Source organism: Artibeus jamaicensis, unplaced genomic scaffold (genome assembly GCF_021234435.1).
Source record: "Artibeus jamaicensis isolate MK-2021 breed Jamaican fruit bat unplaced genomic scaffold, CSHL_Jam_final scaffold_2375, whole genome shotgun sequence".
NCBI lineage: Eukaryota > Metazoa > Chordata > Mammalia > Chiroptera > Phyllostomidae > Artibeus > Artibeus jamaicensis.
In genome coordinates this window covers 1,185,183-1,207,622 of record NW_026522032.1, presented here as the reverse complement: position 1 = coordinate 1,207,622, position 22,440 = coordinate 1,185,183, and the positions used below count along the sequence as shown (strand labels likewise).

The following is a 22,440-nucleotide window of genomic DNA, read 5'->3' as shown; positions in this document are numbered from 1 at the left end:
ACAAGATCCTACACTGTAAACTTACTGTTAAACATTGAGATGTCATGAAATCTAGGGCATTGTTTGCTCAGACATAGGAAATGGGCAAAAATGTTTGGCAGAGAACAATTCTGTGTAGCCCTCCAGTGTACGGTGTTCAGTCACATTCACAAATTCATCTAGGAAGCGATCCCCAACCTTTGTGGCACCAGGGACCAGTTTCTTGGAAGACAATTTTTCCACAGATTTGGCTGGGATAGGGGCGGGCCTGGGGGTGGAGCTCAGGCTGTAAGGTGAGTGATGAGCAGAATGAAGCTTGGCTCCATCGCCGCTCACCTCGTGCTGTGCAACCTGGTTCCTAACAGACCTCAGTCCTCAGACCAGTATCCGTCTGTGGCCCAGGGGTTGGGGACCCCAGATCTAGTGTGTTGGTCTGGCCTGTCTCCCACCTACCCCACTACTTTCTGCCCAACCATGCTGCATCTGCCATTTGGCTGGAAGCTCTGTGCACAAGCAGCCCTGTGAAGGCTAAAAGAAGCAAGAAGCTCACAGAAGTAGGACCAGGTAGCCGCTCAGGCACAGCAAGCTTTTCTCAGTCCTAGAAGCCTTTACCCTCATTGTGTAGGTATTGAATGTGACACTTCAGCAGGAATGTGCACACTATCACAAATCAGTGCCCAGGTGCACAGAGGCTAGGTGTTGGGGCCCAAGCTAGTCCTCTGGCTGCCTTAGGTAGGAACACATGTTTTGTTTTGTTTTGTTTTGTTTTGTTTTGTTTTGTTTTGTTTTGTTTTGTTTTGTTTTGTTTTGTTTTTTTCATGGAAGCCAGAATAAAAACACCCTACGAGGGTTCAGGGAAGATGTCACCTCAGGCCCAGAGAAGTAAGAGACAAGAGGAATGGAAGCCTTTCTTTGCCCTACTGGGTACAGATATCACCAGAGGCAGGCACCCAGGCAGAGGCAGCTGATCATACTGGTGAATATGCAGGATGTTCTAGACTGAACTGACAAGTCAATGCAGGTAAATCACAAGGACTGAGTGGCATTCACCCAAGAGGAATGGAATAGGGGGCCATGGGCCAAACTGTGTAAGCTGCTACTGCCAGGCATCATCAGGCCGAGTCCAGAAAACTCACCATCCAGGAGAGCTTTACGGTAGCCAAAAGCCAGGCACCTCACTTCCATTTTAAGCAAGATGGCTAACTCTAACACAGGGCAGAGTCAGGGAGCCAGGCAAGGGTAAGCAAATTGCTTGGGGAAAGAGAAGACTAGGCCTGGGCCTGAGCCAGTCTGTTACAGCACTATGACACAAAAACCGAGAGTGGACTGACGCTGGTAGAGGATATTGATTACTTAAAGTTTCAAAGGACTGCTGATGAGATCCTACACTGTACACTTTGCTTTCAACATTCAGATGCCACGGTTAGGGATTTTTTTTCCCTTGGTCAATGGCAGGAAATGGGCAAAATGGTCACAGAATAATTTTGTGTAGTTCTCCCTATTCTCAAAGTTCAATCACATTGAGTATCATTTGAGGTAAGCAGAGGAGGGATCATTAGTCCCATTTTCCAGATGAGAAAACTGAGGCTCACGGGTGCCTGATTGCTCCAAGTCACATGGCGTGATGGGGGTGGAGCCTGCACTCAAAGCCCACTGGGTCTCAAAGCACCCAGCCCTTGAGGAGACGAGGAGACAGAGCTCCTACAGAGCTAGAGAAAGAAAGATGTCTGGGGATCCCGGGCCCTCAAAGATACTAGTCAGAGCACAAGCAGTATGCAGACAAGCTTTTTATTCTATGCATCAGTTTCCTCAGGGCCTTCCCGTGGAGCCCCAAGGAAAAGGCGGAGAGGAGTTTGGAAAGAGGAGACAGATGGGAGGCGGAATTGGGGATTCAGAAAAGAGCTGAATGGGCAGCCCCTCCTCACATTGAGGACTGGCCAGATCAGAAGCAGGAGCCCCATAGGTGACTTCTGTCCTGTTTACTGGTTCCACATCCTCCAGTGAGGCCGAGGCAGCAGGGGGATGTCTCAAGCTATCACCAGCTCCTGGCTCTCTGATAAACCATACTGGGTCTTGTGCTTGTTAAACAGTTTCCGCAGGGCTTCCACGTAGAGTGTATGGTACTTGTCCACCACCTCCTGGCTCGGCTTCTCAATCTTGGGCACTGGCAGAGGCTCCCCGACTGCCAAGGGAGACAGAGAAGGACAAAAAAAGCATCAGAACAGGTCATGCCTCAGAATGGGCCTCCGTTCTCCAGCCCAGCTCATCCCCATCCTCACCACTCCAACATGGCCCACCCCAGGCAGCCTCCCCACGCCCAGACACTGCCAAAGCCAAGGCTCAGCCTCAGAACTGGATCTGCGTCCTAGACGAGGCTGCCAGCAAAGGGCCCACTCACCAACAGTGGTTATGGGGTGAGCATGGGGCAGCAAGCCCCAGGAGTTCTCAGTGAAGCCACGCCCATAGAAAGCACAAGGGTAGATGTGTGTCAAACGCTGGAACCACTTCTGGAAGCGATTGATCAAGCCCCCAGGAGTGAAAATGTGCTGACCGTACAGATCAGTCTCCCCAAAGGCATAGGCAGGGATTAGTGCCACCCTGTGGAAGAAAGACGTGTCTTCGAATGGCCAGACCAGTAAGGACCCTGCTCAAAGCCTGACCTGCTAAACCACCAAGTGGTCTTTGGCTCTGCCTATAGGCTCCTTGGCCCCTAACTCAGCTGGGCCTAGACCCAGGCCCAGGGTGAGGGCCCCGTGGTGTACCCCAGGCTTCCTGTGGGGACAGAGTAGTAGCAAGCCCAAGAAGGCAAGTCCCCCCTCCCCTGTGAACCCACAGGTCTGAAACAAAGGAAAATAGATTCAAGGAACGTTTCACGCATGCTTTATTCCCTTGAATGCACACAGCCATTTTGGCACCCTCTGAGATGGGGTGGTAGCCAGTCACCTTTCACAGAGGGATGGGCCCAAAGGACAGGCTACTGTGAGGGACATCGGGCTCAGACTGGCCCTCTAGCCTTTAAGAAGAAATGCCTCCAGGACCTGGCCCAGACTGTATGACACAGAAGGAGCTTCACCCCCTGTTTAATTTCTTCAAAATCCCTTCCTCCGGCCCTGCTGGGCTTTTGAGACAGCTGTCCCTGGTCTGGACCAGAACTGGCATTACCCGTGCTGAAGAGCCTTGTGTATGAACCCGGTCCGCTTCTTCAAGAACAGGGTGGTGGACCCTGGCACACTGTGCTTGCACTCGGCCAGGCCACCGACTACCACAATCAGCATGTTGCCCTTGCCCTTCTGGGTCAGCAGATAGTCTATGGAGGCCTGGCTCACTGAGCACATCCCTGGCAGACAAAAAAAAAGGCAAAAAGTTGTGAGCTTCTTCCCAAATCTCCTAGCTTCCCTGCCAAGCTCTTCAGAGCGGGGAGAAGGCCTCATCTCAGGTAAGTGAGCCTGAGGAAGCTCTTAAAGACCACATGGGCTCACGGAGGTGTCCTTGCTCACACATTCCCCTAGCACTTCTTCCTCAGGGAGCCATGTTATTTATTTAGTAGCAAGAGGACAAGGGAGGGAGGAGAAGCAAAGAAACACTGATGCGTGGTTGACTCTCCCATATTCCCCCGACCAGGGACCTGGCACACAACCCAGGCATGTGCCCTTACCGGAATTCAGGCAGGTGACCTTTGGGTTCATAGGATGACACCCAATGCATGCAACCACACTGCTCTGGGTGGGAGCCATTTTTCTTTTGTTTTTCTGTCTGAAGAGCCCACTCACCTATAGACATGACGTAGTCTCTGAAGAAAGGCACCCAGAAAAGGGCTCCCAGTGTGAGCAAATAAGGGGTGATGCCAGGAAAGACCTTGGAGAAGCCTGAAGCCTCTGTGGCAAAGTTACCAAAGCCTGAATGGCACAGGAACCCATGAGGGTGGTAGACGAGGATGTAGTTGTGGCAGGGGGAGATGTCGTGAGTCTTCAAAAGCTGTGGAGGAAAGAGTTGCTGGGAGGGGTATTACCAGAGAAGAGAAGAGAACTCCCAGCCAGAGAAGGGGAAGGGCTGCTGTGCCCGGCCCACAGGCTGGGATAACACAGAACTCCACTGGTCATCGTCCTGTGGACCTGTGTGAGAATGCTGCCCCCAACCCCCACCCTGCCCCAACCACAGGTAGCAGAGTTAGGGCTGAGCCTAGGGCCCAAGTGGGACATGGGGCTGCTCACCCTGAGTGGGAAGTAATCACAGTACTGTTTCCACAGGGACCAGCGCCTCACACAGAGAAACCGGCGGCCACCTGAAAATAGAGCACATGCAGGCAAGCTGTGTTCACCCCCACCATCTCCTTCAAAGTGCTTCTGGGCCTGCCACAGGTACTGTCACCTCCTGCTGCCTCTGGCCTCTTAACTGACAACCAGAATGGAGTATGTCAGGTCACGGCCAATGCAGGGCGGCCTAGCTTTCTACTTCACTAGCTGCCCCTCCCCTACCCTGCTGCAGTTCTGACCTTGAAAAGACCCCTGCCCTTGGCTTCTGTAGCCCAGGCAAGGAAAGGCTGAAGGCTGCCTGGGGACTGGCCCAAGCCTCTCAGGAGTACAGGAAGAGGAAACGTAGTAGTGGCCCCAGCAGGGCCCTTACCTCGTTCAGGGGTCTTCCAGTCAAAAGCCAGCCAGATGAGAATGGCCACAGTGATAGGCCAGTACTGCGTGTACAGCACCAGGTAGAGGTTGACACAGATCACGCTGGTCACTGGAGGACATTCAGCCCAGAGTTAGGAAGTTGTGAACAATCCCTCACACCTGCCCTCTCTGCACAGTTCTGTGCAACCCTGATGCACATACCCTCAGCCACACCCACACAGTGTTTTCCCTCCCCCTACTGGGGACCTGGCCTGAAACCCAGACATGTGGCCTGACTGGGAGTCCAACCAATGACTTTTCGGTTAACACTGCTCTTTTCAGCATTGGGGTGGGGGGTGCACACCCCAAAGCGAGCCTCTAAACCCCCTGTGTCTGTCCTGCAGTCTCTTCTCCCTGGTCAACGGCAAGCCCCCGGCTCACAGAGCCCACATGCATTCTTCCTGCCCAGATAGCTTAGCAGGTCACTGAGTTTATGTCCCTGCCCGCAGTGTCCGACTGATGAGAACGCTGTCCAGGCCCCCCTCCCACGGGGCTGGTCGGCTTCAACAAATAGAACACGGCAGCCAGCACATCACTAACTTGCCCAAGGTGTTCGTGGTGGGGGGTAGTGGATGGATAGATGGGTGAAGTCTTCCACACCAGAGGTTTTCACAGCCTCCTTCTATCACCAGGACAACTGTCTGCCCCCGATGGTCTGCTCACGTTCTGCAGGGTGCGACTAAGTCCTTTGTCTTGGCTGGCCTCATGGAGCTGCTTCCCACTCTCCCTAAACATGCCCTCCACGCCCCAGTGTACACCCGGGAAGCTCCAACATACGCATCTGCAGCAAGACTCTTACACACACTCATGTACACCCATATGCACACATACACCCCCCACGCGTATACCCACAAGTACCATGGCCAGCTATGTCAGGCTACAGGCCAGGGGGAGTGACCATCCTGATGTGCTGGGGACCATCCATGTTTTAGTATCAAAAGTCCTGCTGAGCCCTAAAACCCCTTGGCCCCAGGCAAACCCAGAGAGTTGGTCACACTACCAAAGGCTGAAGACTCACCAAAAACCCAGGCACTGAAAGTCCACTGGAAGATCGCAAAGACCTCCATGGCGATCTTGAGGTCCTTCTTGGACACCAAGACCATTGTGCCCAGGATCCCAGTGGCTCCAGGTAAGAGCTGTTCCGCTGTCCGATCCCAAATGCTCAGGGGCTGGAGCTGCTTTCTCTTTTGAAGATTTCTTCTCCTGTCTCTGCCCAGTGTCCACGCCCCCCCAGCCCGCATCCCCACCCCTGCACAGGATCATGAGACTATGTGCTGCCTCCACTTGTCCAGTTCCTTTCAGTTCTCTCCCCCAACTGCACTTTCACCCCCTTCTGCTGGACCCGGATCAGGTGATGACATTCCCCTGCACACCTACACAGAGGAGCATGGGTGGAGCTGTAGTGTGGGAAGTAGAGGGGGCTGCTAAGGGGCTCTGCAGAGCCCGCGTGGATTGGGGGTGGGGCAGGGAGGAGTCCAGGACATATTTCTTTCTGAGGCTTGGCTGTTAGATTGGAGAAGGACCCCAAGACCTGAGCAGTTCTGCATGTTTTTTCTTGCTAAATGTTAAAATGTAGCAGAGTATTTGGGAACCGAAGCTGTAAACAGGATAAGCTGACAAGAATTGAACCCGTGAAAGTAGCCAACTGCAAAGAACACCAAGCCTCCCCCGTTCAGGGAGGCAGATCTTTAGATAGGAATCCCATCTCCTTTGTTCGTTGCAAGTGAACAAAACTACCTTGAGTTTGGTAACACAGGGTCCCTGGTCTCTCAGGGACAATATGATCAGAGGGGAGGATGGGGTCACAGGCCAGGCCTAGAAATACTTTTGGCTATTTGATCAGTCCAGAACTCACTACTTTCTGTGGGCATCACATATAGTCTGTAAGCATATAGTAAGTGCTAAATAAATTTGTATTGAATGAATAAACAAAGGTGAGTACTTATCAAATTATTCTCTGTACATGCAATTCTAGAACACATAAAACCAATCTACATTTTTTTTAAGTCAGAGCACTTGTGGCCTCTGCTAGGGGACTGACAAGGAAGGGACACAGTAGGAATTTTAAGGGTGACAACAACGTTCTCTGTCCTGACACAGCTTTGAGTTACACAGGTCAAAAACTCATTTGTCAAAACTCAGCAAATGTACACTTAAGACTTGTGCATTTCTCAGCATATAAATTACACCTGAAAAGTAAACAAACATGGAAGTCCATGCTGAAGTGTTTGGGGGTGAAGGTACTAATGGCTGCACATATGGTGAAATGCACAAAGGACGTGCTGATAGGCAGATCAAGGGACAAAGTGCAGTGAGTCCATATAAACAAAGTACCTGTACAATCAAGGTGGTGGGCGTTCCGTGTACAATTCTTTCAATTCTTCTGCAGGCTTGAAATTTTTTCCAATAAGATGTTGAAAAAAATAGATCCCTGAAGGTCACAGGAAAAATAAATTTTTAAAATGTGGTTCCTCCATGCACATACATGTGCACATGCAGCCTTTGTGTGTGCATATATATGTACAAAGGTAAATATGTGTCTAGTCAATATGTGCTTACAGCCTGGCTGGTGTAGCTCAGTGGATTGAGTGCCAGCCTGTGAATCAAGGGGTCACTGGTTCGATTCAAGGTCCAGGGCACTTGCCTGGTGTTACAGACCAAGTCCCCAGTAGAGGGCGCTCCAGAGGCAGTCACTCATTGTTGTTTCTCTTTCTCCCCTCGCCCCCCCCCCCCGTCTCTAAAAATAAATAAATAAAATCTCTCTTTTAAAAAAAAAGAGGGGGTAGGTAAGGAGGAGGAGACTTCTGCGGGGTCATCACAGTAAAAAAAAACATGAGGGATGATGGTGGCTCGGACCAGAATGTTGGTCGTGAGCAGAGTGGCAGATGGGCAGATTCCAGAAATCTTTGAAGCAGAGGTCTCATGAGGGGCCTTTCCTCTCTGAGGCTCAGGCACCTGTACAGGGGAGTCCCCTGAGTGAACACCCATTACCCAGCTCAAGGGGGTTGCAGCTTGGGATGCTCTATTCAAAACAAGATATGGTTATCCGAAAGTAGTTTTATGTACTTGCAACGAGTAAAAAAAGGAAAGACAGGATTCACACCCAAAGCTCTGCCTTCCTGAGGGGAGACTTAGCCCCTGTTCATGAACACCATTTGATCGTTAACACGTTGATTGCTTCTTTGCAGTTGGCTACTGTCTATCATTCAGTTGAGTTCCTGCCTGCCCAACCTGTTTACAGCTCTGTCTACAAAACACTTGGCTACACAGCAAGAAAGAACATTTAGAACTGCCCAGACCTTGAGATCCTTGTCTTTTCTAACACCCCACTACAGGTCTTGCCCTGGCCTGGGTACCTTCTTTGCATTCAACCTGGTCCCACCCAGCTCTGCAGGAAATATGTGGAGAGTGTTCAGTGTGGCTCACCTGCTAGGACGAATGGCAGGAAGTGAGGCTCAAAATGGCCACAGAACCAGTCTCCAAAAGAGCCTGGACACCAAGACACAGAGTGTGGGCTCCATCCAGTGGGCACCAAGGAGTAAGATCATCTGAGCAGGGATGATGACTTGTGCCAAATGTCACATGAAGATGACTTTCTGGCACAGGGTGACAAGTGTCAGGGCCCAAGGGCCTATCTGCCCCCATAACATACACACAGGTTCACCATGCTCTATTCTCTAATATCTATTGTGAAACCAGCTCCACCTCCACACCAAGTAAGTAGATGGGATTAGGAGACTTGTCCCAGCACAGAAAAGCCCACAGGCCCAGCTGTCTCTCCCCACTGGACAGACTTGCTGGCTGGGAAGGGTAGCCCATTCCTTATCCAGGCTTTTATTGAGGAAACTTCCTGAGACAATTCCCTGTTTGAAAACACTGCTCCAGTCCTGGCTGATGTGGCCCAGTGGATTGAGCTCTGGCCTGTGAACCAAAAAGTCGCTGGTTTGATTCCCAGTCAGGGCACATGGTGGGTTGTGGGCCAGGTCCCTGGTTGGGCATGTGTGAGAGGCAGCCAAATGATGTTTCTCTCCCTCTCTTTCTCCTTCCCTTCCCCTCTCTTTAACAATAAAGAAAATAAAATCTTAAAAGAAAAAGAAAAAGAAGACACTGGGTCATAAACACTGGACACAGGTACAGAGGAAATAGTCTGACCTGGCTGTCTGGTGTGGAGGTTGGTGTGGAGGTGAGGGGGCAGCAGAGCCACAGCCCACATTCTGACCTGGTCCTGGAAGCGGGAGGGGGGCAGGGAGGTCGTGAGGACGAGAACCATGGGAGGAGGAGCACTTCTTGCAGGGTGACTGGAAGAACATCCTTTTTGAGAAGAGCCTGCAGGAACAGCAGTCCCTGGGATGACTGGGGTGGCTGGTACAGCTGGCCTGTGTTGCTGAAGTGACTTCTGCTGACCCTGACCTTGCAGGGATGGGCTCCAGGGCCAAGTACAGTGGGGGCACAGCGGAGGACTCTGCACTTGCCAGCTCCCCCTTAAAATAGAGCATCAGCTCTCTTCTAATCTGTTTTCAATTGGAATTCCATGACAGATTGTCTTTGAGACAGGGCGGACAAGGGCTGTGGAGGGGGTCGGGGGAGGTTCTGGACTTCCCCGCCAAGGACAAGCTGCCATGGTGGGCTGTGGGCCAAGGGCATGGGGCCCAGGGACACTCTCAGGGGCCAGCGCCAAGGCAGTGATGGGGCCTGCGGCCAGGCTGAACAGAGAGGGAGAGATGCTACTGAAGAGGTAGAAGAACGTGGTGGTGGGAGGGAGGTGCTGCTGTGTAGACAGGCCCTCCATGGAGCCACCTGTTCCCTGAGGGGTCCTCCTTCATAGCTGCCCCTGCCCTGAGGACTTGGGTTGTTATTCCTGCATCTTCATCAATTCACCACCCCTCGCTTCTCACCTGCCCCCCCACCCTGGTCTGGGAGCTCTCAGGAGCAGAAACTGAGTGAGACGGGGTCCTACTGTCCTCCATTCCCCAGTCCCTAACACAAGTCCCACACAGTAGGCTCAGAGTGACATTTGTTCTGAAAATACCCGAGTGGGTGGAGGCCCAACCTGGTGACTGTTGCCGGGCAATCTCTGGGACTTGGTTTCCTCAAACTGGCATAGGACATGAGTACCAACCACCTTCTCAGACTTCGGAGGATCCAGCGAAGTGTAAGGTAGCCAATCACTTTGTGAACTGGGAATGGTACCCTCGAGTCAGCAGCTGCTGGCACTATCATTAAAAGCAAGAGTAGGGAGGGGAAAGGCAGGGCACTGAGGAAAGAAATCCCGGAGTTCAGCCGGCCCTGCCCTGAGATGGGCTTCCCTCCAAAGAGTGTTACTTTGGAGACAAGGGTGTCAGAAAAGAGCAGAATCAATGACAGTGGGAGCATGTGGAGCATTCTATAATGGCTGACTCCCGATCTGCATAGAGAAGGCCCAGTGCCCGGCTGAGGCATGTGCACGCATTACACCATCTTAACACCAAGCAGAGAAACGGTCAAAACTGCTGGGGAGCTTCCCGGTCTTCAGACCCATCCCCCTCCGTCATCTCCGCACTTCACCCTCCCAAAACACCCACAGATCCGGAGGCAAAGAGACTGACAGAAGCACAAAGGCTTCTCTGAGGTTTCTAGTTCTAACCTACCCCAGGAGGGCTCCCGGTGGCCTTCCCTGAGCTGCGCTCCTTCTTTCTGCTCCAGGAGCCACACCCACTCCCCACAAATCCTACTCCAGGTCCACCCGCCCCCAGAAAAGGACAAAAAAAAAAAAGCTAGCCCTTCCCTTACCCAGCAGTTTTTACCACACCCAGGCAGAGTTACCAGATAAAACCCAGCACACCAGTTATATTTGAATTTCACATGAACAAGCAAGAGTGTTTTAGTGTAAATATGTCTCAAATATCGTATGGAATATACTTACACTAAAACATTACTCGTTGTTCATCCAAAGGTCAAAGTTATTTATTTTTTTAATATTTTATGTATTTATTTTTAGAGAAGGGAAAGGAGGGAGAAAGAGTAGGAGATAAGCATCTGTGTCACAGAGATGGGGGACCTGGCCCACAACCCAGGCCTGTGCCCTGACCTGGAATCGACCCAGTGACCCTTTGGTTCTCAGGCCGGCACTCAATCCAGGGAGCCACACCAGCCGGGACACGGAAGGTCAAATTTAATGTGGTCCTGAACCTTTATGTGCTCAATCTGGCAACCCTACAGCCCAGGACAATGTAGTCAGCAGCTGGAAGGCCTCATTGATCACATCTGGACAGCAGAGTGCACTCAGTGGCTCAGGAGGTGTGAGGGTCACCTTCAGTTTCTCAGCTGTCCCAAAGATCAGGCTAGCCCTGATGCTCTGCATTTGATGACTGAGTCACATTCTCTTAGGACTGTCCTCACTGTGCTAGGGGTCTTCCTGCATGCCTCACACTCACCCCCACTCCATCCACCCTTCTGTCTGCTGGGTAGGGCTGTAGGCCTTCAGGCCCCAGGGCCATTTTCCCTGTCTCTCTTTGGCAAACTCACAATGACCAAGGGATGGGGGCCTGTCCAACAAACCCAAACAGAAGGTACATTATGAGGGCAGGGAAGGCCAAGACCGACTCTGCTGGAAGGTGCCAGGGTAGACCCCAAATGCCTCAAAGGACTGGAGATAGTTGCTGTGTTCTGCCCGCTAAGCAATGAGTTACTTTACTGTATCTAAAGGCCCTCAGGACTTGGGGGCTTCGGATAGCCATTTTTCCAGGAAGACATCCTGCCGTTGGTATGAGGCCTCAAACTCTCCCCTGTGTACACTGCTCCAAAGCTGTCCTTCTACTTCACAGGGCATTCTGTAGTAGCTTGGGTTTTTTAAACAATCATTTATTTGCTTGTTTGTTTGTTTGTTTGACTGGTTGGTTGTGGAGAAAGACAGACAGAGAAACACTGATTTGTTGTTCCACTTATTGATGCATTCATTGGTTGATTCTTGTATGTGCCCTGACCGGGGATTGAACCAGCAACCTTGGCATATCAGGATGACACTGTAACAAACTGAGCTACCTGGCTAGGGCCATTACTTGTTTTTTTGTTACTTGTTTGTTTTTTGTTTTTTGGTCTGTCTTCCCTTGTTTGACTGTAAGCTCCTTGAGGTTAAGCATCTTTGTTTATATGCTTCACTGTTTATTTTATCCACAGTGCTTAGAAGATGAACTGGCAAATAGCAGGAGGGGTAAATGGGGGCTGAATGATGAATAAATAAATGAGTGAATGATCAAAACAGGTAAGGGCAGGAGCAAGGTCAGGAACAGGTGGAGGGTGGTACAGAAAGGAAGCATGAACAGAGTGTGAAACTCTTGTCATCTTAGACCCTTAAGGACAGGTAGGAGGGTGAGGAAAGAGCAAACCCTCAGTGATGTACTCAAAACCTTTTCATGACACTGCCTCCCTGTTGCCCAGTCTTCCATGCCCTTACTCCCAACCTCTTCAGCCCACTGACGCAATCCCACGTCAGTGAGCCCAGGAGCTGTGGGCTCTGCACTGGGAAAAATAATTTCTTCACACTTTCTTTTGTTACAGTAAAATACTGTGTGTGCTGCTGTGTGTGATAAGGTGGACTGGAATGCTGGCTTGTGTCTGACAATTTCTCAACAGCCCCAGAGCTCACTGGGAAGTGCCCTCTGATATGAGCTGGGAACCCAGTTCAGACAGACACTTAGGGGCCACGAAACTCCAAACTACTGAAGATGCTGATTACCATGGAAACTGCTGTCTCGGGTGGCCTCTCAAGGGGAGGAGGAGTGGGGGTGGTGAAGTGGAAAGGGGAGACATGGGGAATGGATGGGAGCGGGATCTGGGAGGTAAGGCCCAGGTGTGGTAGAGGAAAGCACCCGTCGTTCATTACTGTCTTCCGTAGTGTCAGGTCCTGAGCTCGGGGATCTGATGCACATTTCATCATCATGGCCCTCAGCACGCTAGACAGTGATTCTCCTGTCACTTCCTCCTCAGTGACCACCAGGGCACATGCTATAACAATCCACAAGACAGCCTCCCACCATTCCCAGTGCTTCTTTTTAAAAAAAAAAAATTATTTATTTATTTATCTTTAGAGGGGAAGGAGAGAGGGAGAGAAACATCAATGTATGGTTGCCTCCAGTGCATCCCCTGCTGGGAACTGGCCTGCAGGAAACTGGCTTGCAACCCAGGAATGTGCCCTGACTGGGAATCGAACCGCGATTGTCTGGTTCGCAGACCTGCACTCAATCCACTGAGCTACACAAGCCAGGGCCCCAGTGCTTCTTATTGGGGAAAGGAACCCTGAACTCCCAGCCATTGATCCATTTGCTAAAAGCTGAGCTTTGAGAAAACGTGCTCATAGAGAACTTCCTGAAAAGCAGGCAGCCCGTTCACTGCCGGGCATGTGTACAAGGGCAGGGAGTATGACCTGGAGGGTTGATCACAATCCACACATGGAAGAGTATGTGTTGGGGAAAGGTGGCAGGTGGAGAGGGGGTGGAAGTATAAAGGGTGGCAGACTTGGCCACAGAGCTGGCAAAGGCACACTGGATATTATAACAACTATGGTTCACTTAACATGAACAACCATCAGTAAAGCTCAACATTTGCCAAGCTGGTTTTTCTGCACTTCAGGCCACAAAAACAAACCTACGCAATGAGGCTTGACATTCAAAGGGACCTGTCATTCCTTCTATGAAATCTGAAAAAACAATCTTGATTGCATCAAACAAGCAGACTCTGTGTTACCACTACTGTCACACTATCCATGTCCAAAAGATGTCTCTTTCAGGACCAGCATAATGTTTTTCTAAAATTATCTTTGCATCGCCCTGGCTGTAGCTCAGTGGATTGAGCGCAGGCCTGCAAACAAAATGATCGGGGTTCGATTCCTAGTCAAGGCACATGCCTGGGTTGCAGGCCAGTTCCCAGCAGGGGACGCAAGAGAGGCAAACATACATTGATATTTCTCTCCCTCTCTCCGTCCCTTCCCCTCTAAAGATAAATAAATAAAATCTTTTAAAAAATAAAATTATCATTGCATCAATTCATCTCAATCCACAGTAGTTAACTTCTTTGAAAGATACAATTGACAGTAAGACAGGGTGTATTTCTCTGTTAATTTAAAATAAGATGAGGGAGCCCTGGTGTGGCTCAGTGGATTAAGTGCCAGACTGTAAACCAAAGGGTTACCGATTCGATTCCAAGTCAGGGCACATGCCTGGGTTGCAGGCCAGGTCCGCAGTGAGGCGCATGTGAGAGGCAACCAGACATTGACATTTCTCTCCCTCAGTTCCCTCTCTCTGAAGATAAATACATAAAATCTTTAAAAAACAAAAATAAAATAGGTACAGGACTCTGTCTTTTGATCAAATAGCACTCAAGAACCAGGAAAATCTCAAAATGAACGAAAAAAGAAATAGAGAGATGTCCAAACCAAGATAACAGACGTGTTAGAATTGTCTGACAAACATTTTTTAAAGGACCATCATAAAATGCTTCACCAAGCAACAAACATGCTTGAAACAAATAAAAAAATACAAAACTTCAGCAAAGAATTATAAAAAGAAAATTAGACACACAAAAAGAAAGAGGTAGCAATAGAAACAATAAAGAACCAAACATAAATTTAAGCACTAAAATATAACAGCCAAATTAAAAAAATACTCAATGAGTAAGCTTATCAGAATGGAAGGGACAGAAGAGAAAATTCAGTGAACTTAAAAGAGAGAACAATAAATATTACTCCATCTGAACAACAGAGAGAAAACCGGTGAAAAAAATAAACCCAGTTTTAAAGTGGACAAAAGACTTAAACAAACACTCTGCAGACAAGTTATGCAAATGGCAAGCAAGCATATGAAAAGGTGCTTCATAGGTTATTAGCGAGTTGCAGATGAAAACCATGAGGAAGTATATATACCTGTCAGAAAGGCCAACATCCAAAAACACTCACAACACCAGATGCCAGCAAAGATGTAGAGCAACAGGAACTCTCACTGCTGCTGGGAAAGCAACACGGATGTACAGCCACTGCAGAAGACAGTTTCTCAGCTTCTTACAAAACTAACCATACTCATACCATGCAATCCAGCAAATGTCCTTGCTATTCACCCAGATGAGCTGAAAACAGGTCCGTACAAAAACCCGCACACGAACAGTTATGGCAGCATTATGGATAACTGCTACAACTTGGAGAGCAGCCCAGATGTCCTCAGGATGAGAATGGGTAAACGGGGGTACAATATATCCATACCATGCAATAGTGTGCATTGCTAAAAAGAAATGAGCTATCATGCCATGAAAAGACAAATGGAGGAAAATGAAATGCCTATGGCTCAAAGAAGCTAATATGAAAAGACAACCACACATGGATATTTCTCTCCCTCTCTTTCTCCTTCCATTCCCCACCTCTAAAAATAAATAAATAAAATCTTTAAAAAAGGAAAAGACAAAACCGTGGAAACAGGAAAGGTCAGTGGTTGCCAGGGGTTAGAGAAGGAGGGATGAAGATGTGGCACATGGAGGATGTTTAGGGCAGTGAGATTGTTCTGTAGATACTGTAGTGATGGGTACATGTCATTATACATTTGTCCAAACCTGTAGAACATACACTGCCAAGAGTGAGCCCTAATGCATCCTAGGGAGTTTGGGTGACAATGACATGTCAATGCAGGTTCAACGGTTGTGACAAAAATGTCCATCCAGTCAGGATGTTGACAGTGGGGGAGTCTGCACCAGTGTGGGGGCAGGCGTGCATGGGAGCACTGTGTGCATTCCATTCAGTTTTGCTGTGAACCTTAAACTGCTCTAACAAATAAAGTCGAACATACAGGTAAAAAATTACACCAGACCACATTCTTACACCATATACAGAAATAAAACTCAAAATGGATGAAAGACTTAATGTTAAAACTCAAAACCATAAAACTCATAGAAAAAACCATAGGCAGTAAAATCTCTGACATTTCTCTAAGCAATATTTTTTTTCTGCCATATTTCCTCAGGCAAGGGAAACAAAAGACCAAAATAAACAAACGGGACTACATCAAACTGAAACATTTTTGTACAGCAAAGGAAACCATCAACAAAATGAAAAAACAACCCATTAAAGGGGAGTACAAATTTGCCAATACATCTGATAATGGCTTAATATCCAAATTTTATAAGGAACTTACAAAACTCAACTCCAAAAATCCAAACAACCCAATTAGAAAATATGCAAAGGACCTGAACAGACACTTCTCCAAGGAGGACATACAGAGGGTCCAGAGACACAGGAAAAGGTGCTCAGCATCACTAGCCATCAGAGAGATGCAAATTAAAACCATAATGAGATAGCACTTCACACTGGTGAGAATGGCCATCATAAAGAAATCAACAAACAACAAGTGTTGGAGAGGATGTGGAAAAAAGGGAACCCTAGTGCACTGCTGGTGGGAATGCAGACTGGTGCAGCCACTGTGGAAAACAGTATAGATATCCCCGAAAAAATTAAAAATGAAACAACCTTATGTTCCAATGATTCCACTTCTGGGAATATATCCAGAGAATCCTGAAACACTAATTCCAAACAATATATTCACCCATATGTTCATTGCAGCACTATTTACAATAGTTAAGCTATGGAAGCAGCCCAAGTGCCCATCTGTAGATAAGTGGATTAAAAAGCTGTGGTATATAATACAGAGTATATGAGTAAAAAACTCACCATTTGCAACAGCATGGATAGACCTACAGTGTATTATGCAAAGTAAAATAAGTCAGACAGAGTAAGGCAAATACCCTAAGTACGTGGAAACTAAGGAATGAAATACAATGAACAAACAAAACTGAAACAGACTCACAGACACAGAGAATCATCTAAGCTGGCACCTCAAGAACCAGAAAAAGGAAAGTGACCTGCACGCAAACAGACAGAAGGAAAACATACCAGAAATCTATGAAATTTTGTTGAAGATTTTATTTATTTATTTTTAGAGAGAAGGGAAGGGAAGGAGAAAGAGGGAGAGAAACATCATTTGGCTATGTTTCACGCATGCCCAACCAAGGGACCCAGCCCCACAACCCAGGCATGTGCCCTGACTGGGAATTGAACTGGCGACCCTTTGGTTTGCAGGCTGGCACTCAGTCCACTGAGCCACACCAGCCAGGGCAAAAATCTATGAAATTAAAAACAGAAATGCAGTAGGGAAAAATCAATGAAACAACAAGGTGGTTCATTGAAAAGATCAGTAAAATTGACAAATCTCTAACAAGGCTGACAAAGAACAAATAGCAAAAGAGAGAAAACACAACAGTGAAAGAATTAACATTGATTTTAAACAGTCTTTTCTAGAAAAACAGAAGAGCCTCCTCTTCTTCCAAGTTCATTTGATAAAGCTAGTATTACCCTGATACCAAAATCAAATAAAAAACTACCAAAAGAGAAAACTACAGGCTGATATCTGCCACTAATGCCAACTTTAAAAGCCTTATCAAAATATTAGCAAATAGAATTTATCAATATATTTTTTAAAATTGTAAACCATTGAGCAAATTATAAAAAATTGAGCAAGTATAAGACTGGTTCAATACCTGACCAGCAATCAATGTAATCCACCATATCAACAGACTGAAAAAGAAATCACACAGCCCTGGCTGGTGTGGCTCACCAGATTGCTAGGGTCACTGGTTCGATTCCCAGTCATGGCACATGCCTGGGTTGTGGGCCAGGTCCCCAGTTGGGGGTGCGTGAGAAGCAACCACATATTGATGTTTCTCTCCCCCTCTTTCTCCTTCCCTTCTTCTCTCTAAAAATAAAAATAAATAAAATCTTAAAAACAAAACTGAACTTTGACCTAAGCCTCAAACCTTACACAAAAATAAACACAGAGTAGATCATAGATTTAAAATTTAAAACTATTTCTTCAGTAAACAATAGGACAAAATCTTTGAGATGTAGGCTTAGACCAGCGATTTTCAACCGGTGCACCACAAAAAAAAATTTTTTTAAAGATTTTATTTATTTATCTTTAGAGGGGAAGGGAAGGAGAGAGGGAGAGAAATATCAATGTAGGGTTGCCTCTCGTGGGTCCCCCACTAGGAACTGGCCTGCAACCCAGGCATTGCCCTGACTAGGAATTGAACCATGATCCCTTGGTTTGCAGGCCTGCACTCAATCCACTGAGCTACACCAGCCAGGGCGCAAAATTTTTTTAAACATGCAATAACTGACTATTTAGTCAGGGGCGCTGACTTCTTTTCCCAAATGAAAAAAAAAAGCCAACACTACAATAGCCATCCCATGTGATGAATCAAAATAATACCTATTTATTTTTTGTCAGAGTGACAAAAAATGTACTTTTTGGTGTATCACCAAATTTTAATAATTAGTTTATGTGTTCCATGAGATGAACTAGGTTGAAAATCACTAAATTACATAAAGAAATTTGACACCAAAAACACAACCCATAGAAGAAAAAAATGGATAAACTGCACTTCATCCAAATGTAAAAACTTTCACTCTGAGGAGCACCAGGGAAAGAAATGAAAATACAAGTTACAGTGTGAGAGAAAACATTTGCAAACCACATAGCCAACAAAGAACTGGTACCTAAAATCTATTTGTAAAACCTCTGAAAACAACAATAAAAAACAGTCCAATTATAAAACAGACAAACAATGTAAACATTTGATCCAAGAGGATATATCATGGATAGCAAATGAGCACTTTGAAAAGACTAACATGATTAGCCACTAGGGAAATACAAATTAAAACCACAGTGAGCCCTGGCTGGTGTAGCTCAGTGGATTGAGTGCTGGCCTGGGAACCAAAGGGTCACAGGTTCGATTCCCAATCAAGACACATGCCTGGGTTGCAGGCCAGGTCCCCAGTGGGGAGCATGCAAGAGGCAACCACACATTGATGTTTCTCTCCCTCTCTTTCTCACTCCCTTCCCCTCTCTCTAAAAATACATAAATAAAATCTTCAAAAAATAAAAACTAAATAAAACCACAGTGAGATGTGACTATACATGTATCAGGATGGCTAAAATTAAAAAATATATATGACCACACCAAATGCTGGTGAGGATGCAGAAAAACCAGATCCCTCATACACTGCTAGTGGGAATGCACAATGGTTCTGGCCACTCTGGAAAACAGTTTCTTTTAAAAAAACTACACATACATTTATAACACAACCCAGCAATTTTATTCCTGGGCATTTTTTCCCTAGAGACAGGAAGACTTATGGTCACACAAAAACCTGTATATGGATGTGTATAGCAGATTTATTCACAATAACCCCAAACTGGAAACAACACAGATGTTCTTCAACAGGAGAATGGTTAAATAGTCTACAGTACATCAATTTCATAGCAATAAAAAGGAACGAAATTTTGACATATGCAACAACTGGGACAAATGTCCACTTTCTTCATCTGTAACAAGGGGGAGGCTCTCTCAAGGCCCTTCTTGTTTGGGAACTCAAGATACAGATGAGCAGGGTGGGACAAGATGAGAGCATATTGGAAATAGCTTAGGGCTTTTTTTAAAATTTATTTTAAATTTTTTTGAACTTTTGCAGGATCACAATAATTCTAAAGTGCTTCCCGGGCATTCTAGGGAGCCCGTTTTGGAATCAGGGAACCCCCAAAAAAAGTTTAGGGAAGATGCATTAGTTCTATTGGCACAAGCCCAGAGGTCTCTGTAGTTGCAGTGAATGACTTGAAGGACAGTATTTCCTTTTTTGCACTGAGATGGGACAGGGTGGACTTGAGACCTAAACTGAGAGTGCTCTGTGTTCCCAGGAACACAAGGAAATGTCTTTGTTCTAATAGATAAAATTGAGGGTTCGCTAGTCAAGGGACTTGCAAAACTGGAAAAAGCCACGTTGCCTAATGAACATTATAAGTAATGGAAAGTCCAGTGTAAGAGTATTCAGCTGGTGCTATAACATTTCTCCTGTGATTCTCAATCACCACCAGTGTCTGCATTGTGCTCAGGCTTGGAAATGAAGTAGGGAGTAATGAGTCCAGGAAAAATTCTGCAAACTCGGTTGCTACACCTAACCTGAGAAAGCCAAATCACTGCATTTAAACCTGCGAAGGCCGCATAACTGCACAAAACCTTCAAAGGCGGAGTGACTGCACGTGACGTGCACAGCCGTAAATGCACGTAAGGTGCAAAGGCCAACTCTTACGGGCTGAACTTTGAACCCTGCTAAAGCCGGAGACACCCCGCCAAGGGGTCTATTAGGGACGTACTCAGGGTCTCCCAACAGCCAATCCTAGTGTCAGATGTGCTTCAGGGCGTGGTCATGGAGACACTGGCCAATGGCAAAGAGGGCTATGAGTAGGAGGCGGGCCATTAGGGGCTTAAATTGAGAGTACAGGTGTCGCGGAGTGCTGAGACTCCGGTACCTGCTAGGCGATTGGAGCTCTGACTGTTCACAGTACTCAGTACTTCACCGTACTCAGTACCTCACTGTCTGCAAACTTCGGTTATTCCTTGCCGTTTAACACCATGGAAGATCTGCAGCGGGAGCGGGAGCGGGTGGAACGGCGCCACCTCCGCGAGAAAAAAGAGTTGCAGGACCGCATCCAGAGCATGAAAAATGCGGTGCCTAAAAGCGACAAGAAGAAAAGAAAGCAGTTGCTCCTAGACGTGGAGCGCCTTGAGGCTGAATTGGAGCAGAAGCATCAGCAAGAGCTGGAGAAGTTCGGGGAGACATACCCTGATACCAGCAACCTCGATGCCGTCGCTGCAGGTCTGGCCAAGATGAATATTGAGAATCGGCCTCCCCGCCTGTCGAAGGTGCAGAAAAGGCGCGAAAGAAGGGCGGCGCAAGAGAGAGAGCGCCAGAAGATGGCGGAGGAGGCTGAAGCAGATTACATGGCTACTCACCGCCGCAAGGAGGAAGAGAAGCTGGCTGCCATCCTCGCAGCCAAGAATCTGGAGATGAAATATATTCCGGTCGACAGCCACTGCATGTACCGCGCCATCCAAGACCAGCTGCCTTTCTCCGAGACGCTGGAGAACCTGCGGAGCCGCACGGCTGACTACATGCGACAGCACATCGACGACTTCCTGCCCTTCTTCAGCGACCCCGAAACCGGAGATGCCTACAACTCCGACGACTTCTTGAGCTACTGCGACGACATCGTGCACAACGCGTCGTGGGGAACCCAGCTCGAGCTGAGGGCCCTGTCGCACGTCCTGCGGTCTCCCATCGAGGTGGTCCAGACCCAGGCGCCCGCCTTCGTCGTCGGGGAGGAGTACACCGAGAAGCCGCTTGTCCTCGTCTACGTGCGTTACTGCTCCAGCTTCGGGGATCACTACAACTCCGTGAAGCCGCTCCCAGCCGGCGCCGTTGGGGGCGCCGCCCCGCGGTTCTTCTAGGCGGTCGCGGTCGCCACCGCCGAAGCCATCGCCGGTGCCGTGGCTGTTGCCGCTGCCCCGCCGCCATGGCCGTCGCCGCTGCCGGTGCCCCGTTGCTGTTGCTGTTGCCGCTGTCGTTGCTGGTGCCTTTGCCGTCGCCGCTGCCGGTGCCGTTGCTGTTGCCGTTGCCGCCGCCGTTGCTGCCGCTGCCGTTGCTGCCGCCGCCCCCAGAGCCGCCGCTGTCGTTGCCGGTGCCTTGGCCGTCGCTGTTGCTGTCGCCGCCGGAGTCAGAACCGGAGGCAGAACCGAAATCGTCGCCAGGACTCTCAGTAGGCTCAGTTTTTTCCTTTGGCTTTCTCTGGTTTTTCTTCGTTTTACTCAAAATTGGTATTCCTCCGCCTCGCTTTCCTACCTCTCATTCTTCTCTCTCTCTCCTTTGCTTTCCTTTATGGTATCTGTATTTTACCACTTTGGAAGAGTCAGTTTGAGAAGTTTCAACCCCGTCCGATTGTTCATGAATATGTTGGATAACTTACCTAAACTTGGCGTTTATGCGCTTGCAACAAGAGCTCCTTTAGTACTTTTTGTTCGTTAGAAACGTGTGTGGTTTCAAACTAACTTGTTTGGGTGTTTGCTAAACTTCAAATAATAGTGTTTGTTAAATGTAGAACATAAATGTAAGTGGTAATATAAGTTTATGTATAAGTGCTAACTGATAGGCTAAGTAAGGTTTACGCTAAGGTGTGGAAGATCTCGATTTCATTTCCTTTATTAAAGATAACATAGGGATGTGACTTTTTTCAAATAGTTGATCCATTCTGTTATACCTACAATTGGCATGAGGTTAAAAAAGAAGTGAGCAATATACTTCATTGATATTGGAGACATTGATATTTTTGAATTTGCCAACTGGATAGTAAAAGTGAAATGGTTTTGAGTAAACAACTTTAAGAAATTGCAGTTTTCACATCCTGCATTTCAGTGAGGCTACTTAAAGTGGTTAAAAAATTCTCTGTACACACCAAATGTTCTAAAAGTAAAGATTAATGCAATTTGTTTAAAAATAAAAAGTTTAAAAAACTTGGTTTTCTATTTGTGTGGAACTTGACTTCGTTCATACAGAGTTCATATCCCAGGATATCCTTTGGCAAAGGATTCCACAGGGTTGGGGAGTGGGAGTTGGGGGGACAGATGAGGCACTTGGGAGGAGGAATGGGCTTGCTGTCTTGGAGGTGGTCTGGAGTGAGTGAATGCAGTTTTTCACATAGAAGAATTTAGGGAGGGATCTTATCTCCGGGCTGCCCTGAGTTGCCGTTTTTCCACTCCTTGGAAAACATCATGAAATGGCTTTACTTAAGGATATTTCAATTGCTGTGCCTGACAAAGAACTCCCACTTGCGAAAACTCTCCAGTCCAAGTGTACATTTCAGGAGGCAAAGAAATGCCACTGGTTTATTGGGAG

The 22,440-nt window shown here is 47.7% G+C and overlaps 2 protein-coding genes across 2 annotated transcripts; one reads left to right on the top strand and one right to left on the bottom strand.

Annotated features, from left to right (window-relative positions):
* Positions 1-1,846: 1,846 nt before the first annotated feature.
* LOC119040225 (acyl-CoA wax alcohol acyltransferase 2) lies at positions 1,847-5,746 on the bottom strand. Its single transcript, XM_037133131.2, has 7 exons — positions 5,662-5,746; positions 4,603-4,713; positions 4,191-4,261; positions 3,750-3,954; positions 3,142-3,316; positions 2,378-2,577; positions 1,847-2,161 (listed from the first exon to the last, which is right to left on the bottom strand). Exons 1-7 carry the CDS (start codon positions 5,744-5,746, stop codon positions 2,007-2,009), a joined length of 1,002 nt encoding a protein of 333 aa, XP_036989026.2. The 3' UTR covers positions 1,847-2,006.
* A 14,377-nt stretch (positions 5,747-20,123) lies between these two features.
* On the top strand, positions 20,124-21,232 carry OTUD6A (OTU deubiquitinase 6A). Its single transcript, XM_037133130.2, has one exon. The coding sequence runs from the start codon at positions 20,124-20,126 to the stop codon at positions 20,997-20,999; it is 876 nt and encodes a 291-aa protein (XP_036989025.2). The 3' UTR covers positions 21,000-21,232.
* Positions 21,233-22,440: the final 1,208 nt, after the last annotated feature.